At 59.7% G+C, this 6,818-nt stretch overlaps 1 protein-coding gene across 1 annotated transcript; it reads left to right on the top strand.

The window, feature by feature from the left end:
* The first annotated feature begins 430 nt into the window (after positions 1–430).
* Positions 431–4,378, top strand: MARVELD1 (MARVEL domain containing 1). Its single transcript, XM_062214778.1, has 2 exons — positions 431–2,292; positions 3,481–4,378. The coding sequence occupies exon 1, from the start codon at positions 431–433 to the stop codon at positions 950–952; it is 522 nt and encodes a 173-aa protein (XP_062070762.1). The 3' UTR covers positions 953–2,292; positions 3,481–4,378.
* The last annotated feature ends 2,440 nt before the right edge of the window (positions 4,379–6,818 follow it).

Below are 6,818 nucleotides of genomic sequence, written 5' to 3'. Positions count from 1 at the left end.
AAGCCAGGCGGGAGCCCGCGACTCAGGGCGCGTCGGGGCGGCCCCGGCCGTGGGCGCGGCCGACCGCGGGGTGCGAGACCGCCCCCCGGGGCCGGAGGATGAAGGAATCCGAGCGGCGGGGAGAGGGGGGAGCCCGGGCGCAGAGCGAGGCGGAAGGAGAGATGGCAGGAAGCCGGGGGGAGCGAGCAGGGGAGGAGACGGGAAAAGGGCGGGCAGGAGGGTGGAGAGAGAAAGAGACAGAGAGGGAGAGAGGAGGGCTAGGGGCGGAGAGAGGGGAGGAAGGGTGCGGAGCGCAGCGGAGGAAGAGAAGGACCGCGAAGGGGACCCGGCGAGGCGGCCGCAGCGGGCACCCGGGCCGGGCCGCCCCCGCGAGCAAGGCGCCGCCATTCCGCTGCTCGGGCCGCCGCCGCCGCCACCGCGCCCGGGGGCCATGCTCCCGCCGCCCCCGCGCCAGCCGCCGCCCCAGGCGCGCTCGGCCCGCGGCGCGGTGCAGCTGCAGCGGCCGTTCCTTCGCGGCCCGCTGGGCGTGCTGCGGCTGCTGCAGCTGCTGGCCGGCGCCGCCTTCTGGGTCACCATCGCCACCAGCAAGTACCAGGGCCCCGTGCACTTCGCGCTCTTCGTGTCGGTGCTCTTCTGGCTGCTGACCCTGGGCCTCTACTTCGTCACGCTGCTGGGCAAGCACGAGCTGGTGCCCGTGCTGGGCTCGCGCTGGCTCGTGGTCAACGTGGCGCACGACTTACTGGCGGCCGCCCTCTACGGCGCGGCCACGGGCATCATGATCGACCAGACGCAGCGCCACAGCTACTGCAACCTCAAGGATTACCCGCTGCCCTGCGCCTACCACGCCTTCCTGGCGGCCGCCGTCTGCGGCGGCCTCTGCCTCGGCCTCTACCTGCTCTCGGCTCTCTACGGCTGCTGCCGTCGCTACCAGGGCAAGTTGGAGGTGGCGTGAGGCCGCCTGCGCCCGCCCGGGCCGCGACCCGGGCGGAGGACCCTGCCACATCCCTCCCGCAGCCGTGTCCCTGGCCCCCTCCCCGGCCCTGCGTTCCCACCGCCGCCTGCGCCCAGGAATCCCGGCCCGTAGTTCCTGCCCGACGGCAGCGCCGCCGCCCTGCGCGTGGTCTCCAGGGATCTGCGCAGGCTGTGATTCGAGGGGCGGGCGGACGCGCACTTGGAGAGGGGCCTCCTCGAGGCGAAACTTAGCGATTCTTCTTTCCCTTCCCGGCGAAGAGCGAGACGTGGACGGGCGCTGCGTAGATCCGGGGGAGGCTCCCAGATGGAAACCAGCCTCACGGCTGCGCCGCGGCCGCCTCCCTCCCTGGCGCGCTCGGAAGGGCACCCTCTTTCCCGGCCCCCTTTTCAGCCTTGGAAGCTGTAAAAGGCAGACGCGTGGCCTCGGCTGGCCCCGGGCTGGGCAACTGGTTTGAATTTGGCTTGGGGTCGTGCGAGCATCCTGGCAGCCTGCCCCTGCCTATCCCTCGGGGCTCTGATGCCTCGGCGATGGGGCCCTGCTGCAGAGGTGGGGATGGGTGAGAAGGGCCCCTAAGCTGTGCCTGCACCCCCGTGGAGTCTTCGCTCGCCCCCACCTACTCACAGGCCATGCAGAGGGACACGCGAACCTCGCTGACCTCGTCCTGACGCGGCCTCCTCCCCAGCCTCCTCACAGGCTTCTGCCGCACCCCAATCTCGGTATCTGTTGCCTTAAGATCTCACTATCGCGGAAGGTTAGGGTGAGCCCACCCGTTGTTTCACAGTGGGTGACTCACAGCCTGCTCTTGGGAACAGCCACAGTAAGATCAGAGCACGGTCCCTGGACCATAGGTCCAGCGCTGTGACATCAAAGCAGAGGGTGTTCTAGGAACCCCAGCTCAGGAGCCGCCTTTAAAAGTTTCATGGCCAGATGGGTTCGACGATGGTGCTAGCTCCCTTTCTTGGAGATCCACGACGCCCATGAGCGTATCAGAGACTGTGGAAGGTCCGGGTGTGAAAGCAGCCCAGGGATCAAGTTTGCTGTGTTAACGCCCTGGGCCTGGACTGTATTCCAGCCTTCAGGTTCTAAGCAGTCAGGCAGTTTCTGTGTAAAGTGAGCAGAGCAGTCGCCCCTCTGCAGCCAGAGACTTTGGAGCTGGTGAACTTGAACTTGAACTTTACATCATTGGAGAAAAGAAGCCAACGCTATCCTGATGGTTTCCTAGTCTGGAGCAAAGTCAACTGTACAAGATGCTGGCATTGACCGTGGCAGCTGGCAGAGAAGGTGTGGAACCAGGGTGAATGGCTCGCCAGGCCTCCATGGTAAGATGCTTCTTGGTTTTCCAGAAAGGGGTCATAGGCCTTTGGATAGAAAGGACGGAGTCTCCTCCTTTCCCAAAAGTTAAAGGGCTTTTCTTGGGAGCAAGTTGGAGGGATGGCAACAGCAACCACAATGTGACAATCTAACCTTGGGGAACCCTGCAGAAGTCTGCTCTTGAAAGAGTGCAGCATTTTTTGGATCAGAAAGGACCGGCACGGGGTGGGGTGGGGGGCATGCATTCTTGAGGCTTTGTGTGTTGTAGCCGTGTTGGCGTCTGTTGTGGCTGTGAAGGGGGCAGAGTGGGGAGCGGGTGTGTAAGTCTGACTAAGCACTAAAGGTAGCCCTGCCGCCATGTATCCACATCTCTTCCCCTAGCAACTGTAGTGAGGTGTTGTGAATGTAAGCCCCAGCGCTCCCAGCAGTACCATATACAATAGGGGGTCATAGTGTGGTGAAATACACATAACACACACTTTAACACTTCACCATTATTTTAAAAAAAGATTTATTTATTTATTTGAAAGTCAGAGTTACACAGAGAGGAGAGGCAAAGAGAGAGAAAGAGAGAAAGAGAGAGAGAGAGAGTTCTACCATCTGTTGGTTCACTCCCCAGTTGGCCACAACGGCCGGAGCTGCGCCAATCCAAAACTGGGGAGCCAGGAGCTTCTTCTGGGTCTCCCACATGGATGCAGGGGCCCAAGGACCTGGGCCATCTTCCACTGCTTTCCCAGGCCATAGCAGAGAGCTGGATCGGAAGTAGACCAGCCGGGACTTGAACCAGTGCTCATAGGGGACGTTGGCACTGCAGGTCGTGGCTTTACCCACTACACCACAGCGCTGGCCCCAACTTAGCCATTTTTAAGTGTACAGTTCAGCAGCACTAAGCACATTCACATTGTTGTACCACTGTCACCACCGCCTGTCTCCAGAACTTTTGACATCTTGTAAAACCGAAACTCTGATGTCCATTAAAGTGTTGGTAGTGTCTGTCCTCTGGGAAATCCCAGAACACGGAGCCGCCAGGGTCCCCTGAGCCCTTTAGTGTCTCGCCTAGGCTGGATCTCACTGCCACGCTCCAGGAAGGATGACTGTTCCCTCAGCTCCAACCATTGTGCCACCAGAACTGGGGTGGACGTTGCTAGGATGCTTAGGGACCTAGGAAGCCCAGTGACTTTGCTCTTCTGTTGCAGGTTTCTGCGTTGCTGGGGCCCATGGAGCTTCCCAGGGCTGATCCTGCTCACCTCCGCCAGGGCCCACTTCCTGGGCTGGAAGCACCATTTCGGCCAGGGCCAACAGCAGGAATCCGGGTCTTCCCTGGCAGCAGAGGCAAGGGGAGAGGAAATGCCCTCTGCCCAGCAGCTTCCTTGGCTTCCATCAGATGGAAGAGCCACGATGCATGAAGACTGATTGTGCCTGAACCCAAGAGAATTCCTGATTCTTCTTGTGCTCTGATTTGGACACAAGATCTCAGACACCTGGGACTGAGCTATGCACCCTGCACCCTAAACAGTGGGTTTCATTCCAGCTTTTGTTCTTTTTCCTTTTGTCTTTTTGAAAAATCACCATCTAAGTTGCATCCTCAGCTTGGCTCCAGTCCCCCAGGATCTCCCTCCCAGCCTCCCGCCGCCCCCCCTTGGTGCGCTCTTAGTGGTCACGTGACTTTCCTGGGCGGCAGGAGTCTTCTCCTTCCAGATGTGCCCATAGCACGCTGGAGCCCACTGCTCTTCCAGATGTGCCTTCCCGCTTGGCTTCCGGTGGGTGGCGGTGCTTGCCTGCCACGTGTGAGATGGATACACAGGACTGCCACCATCCCCACCCCACCCCCACTCTAGGCCCTATAGCCTAGAGAGGGTCACTCGACCCAGCCCAGGACTTCTGGATCCTGGGAGTGGTCTCACAGGCCTCCCTCTCGGGACACCAGGACTCAGGCCAGTCCAAGGTCACCCTGGGTAGCATTTCTACAGTGTTCTACAAAGAACAACGGAGGGAGGGGTGAGGATGGTGAGGGAGAGGATGCCAATGTGCCTTGTTCTCTAGTTTAGTGGTGATTACTAATATGCTTTTCTGAATAAAGTTTGGTTTCTCTGACCTTGGTATATGTGTCTTCCGTGTTGGTCGGCTGCAGTGATCCTCTGTCCGGGTGTCCCCGGGACACCCCCCCCCCCCCCCGACATTTCTGCATCCACACTGCCCTGTGGGCCGCCGCCTCTGCCTCCCTGCTCTCCTCTTCCCTTCTGGGAGGGAAAGAAGAGTGAGTTCGTAGATGGCCAGTGTGGTAGGGAGCAGGGGTTGCCTGAGGCCAGGACCCGGGAGGAAGGAAACTGCTCGCGTCTGTCCCTGCCCAGGCTGGAGGGAATCCCGAGGCTGGCGTCCGCCTCTCAATGGGCCTCTGTTTGGGAGCCTCGCTGTCATTCCAGGCACACAGAGACTGTGGTTATGGTGCCGGAAGGGTCCCCATCCTTTTACAGCAGGGAAAGTGGAGCCCAGGGTAGGGTGGCAACCTGATGCCACGCAGCTGATGGGGCAGTGTGCAGTGTCCTGGAGCCCAGGCCCCGCACACCACTGTGCCGGCTCTGACCCCGCTGCCGCCTGATGCCCCAGAGGTCGTCAGCCCAGCCCGCCATGCCTGCTGGCTGAGATGGCCTGGGGAGGGTGTGAGGGCAGAGCGAAGAGGCAGCTCCTCCTTCCTATGCCCTGGGCCCCACGTCTGCAGCCAGGAAATAGGCTTCTCCTGGCAGATCTCAAAACTCACCGGGAACGGATCCAGGCTGGGATCTGACGCTGTGTGCTTGCCACAGCCACTCTCTGCCAAAGAATGTTCCCCAGTGCAGGGCACTGCACGCACGCACACACCACGCCCCTCCTTTTGTGGCTTGCTTCGGGGTTTCCATGATAGAGGAAATGCTGCTCCGCCGAGGCCCCTTCTCCCTCTGCTGTCTACCCATGAGTTTCGCACAGAACTTAAAACAAAACAGCGGCTCCACTTTAGGCAGAGGCTGGTAGCCCTGCTGTGCTTTCCTGTAGCTCAGTGGAGCTTCCTGCACCAGAAAATGTGCTGCTATTTTATTCCCTCTCTTCAGTAGCCTTTGAAGTTGCCATGGTACCTCGGAGTCACAGCGCCCCAGGGAGGGAAGGCCCTTACCTGAGTCACCAGCTGCCCGTCATGGGACCGGGCCGGAAGGCAGATGTTCCCAGTCTCCTGCGCCTCTTTGGCAGGCTCTGGAGCTTTGGTGGAGTTGGGCTTTCTTCCTGCAGACCAGGTGTTCAGAAATAGAATCTAATCTGGTTTTTCCCATTTAATGAATGTGTATGTGTGTGTGTGGGTTACAGGCTGAAATAAGACGCTGCTTCTAAGGGATGCAATGAGCCCCCTCTAAGTCCGGGAACCCCAAGGGGCTGGCTCATTGATGCCGGGTACTTTCTTGCTTTCCCAGGGGTACTGTGGGGGTGGTCATTGTTGAGAGCAGAGAATGAACACGAGGCTGTCCAGTGGGGCTGTGGGCATGCAGGCCCCTCAGACACAGGTCGAATTCCTTCACAAGCAGGCTGCCTGTCTAGACCGACCTGCATCTCCCCCACTAACAGCTTCTTGTGCTGCGTGTGTGATCTTGCGGCTTTAAATCGCGCCTCCAGGGCGGGTGCAATCTCTCACTCAGAGCTGGCGGGGAAGGGGCTGAGCCCCTGGGGGAGAGCCAGACTGGTTCCAGGAGATCCAGGCTATCTTGTGTGACCTGAGGGCTTTCAATCAGCCCTCCAGGGTGACTGCGATCTTTCACCCAGAGCTAGCAGAGGAGAGGAGGCTGAGCCCCTAAGGAGATGGCCAGTCTCCGGAGACCCCCACTATCTCCATGAGCCCTGAGCCAATCAACATACGTATGTGAAACCCCTGTCCAGCCGGCGCTGTGGCACAGGTTAATCCTCAGCTTGTGGCACTGGCATCCCCTAGGGGCGCCAGTTCTAGTCCCGGCTGATCCTCTTCCGATCCAGCTCTCTGCTATGGCCTGGGAAAGCAGTAGAAGATGGCCCAAGGGCTTGGGCCCCTGCACTTGCATGGGAGACCCGGAAAAAGCACCTGGCTCCTGACTTCGGATTGGTTCAGCTCTGGCCATTATGGCCATTTGAGTAGTGAACCAATGGAAGGAAGACTTTTCTCTGTGTCTCTCCCTCTCACTGTAACTCTACTTCTCAAATCAATAAATAAAAATCTTAAAAAAAAAAAAAAGAAAAGAAAAGCCGGCGCCATGGCTCAATAGGCTAATCCTCTGCCTGCGGCGCCAGCACCCCGGGTTCTAGTCCTGGTCAGGGCACCAGATTCTGTCCTGGTTGCTCCTCTTCCATTCCAGCTCTCTGCTGTGGCCCGGGAGTGCAGTGGAGGATGGCCCAAATCCTTGGGCCCTGCACCCACATGGGAGACCAGGAGAAGCACCTGGCTCCTGGCTTCGGATCAGCGTGGTGCGCCGGCTGTAGCAGCCATTGAGGGGTGAACCAACGGAAAAGGAAGACCTTTCTCTCTGTCTATCTCACTGTC

The sequence above is a fragment of the Lepus europaeus genome, chromosome 17, assembly GCF_033115175.1.
Source record: "Lepus europaeus isolate LE1 chromosome 17, mLepTim1.pri, whole genome shotgun sequence".
Lineage (NCBI taxonomy): Eukaryota > Metazoa > Chordata > Mammalia > Lagomorpha > Leporidae > Lepus > Lepus europaeus.
This window is presented reverse-complemented; position numbering and strand designations above follow the sequence as displayed.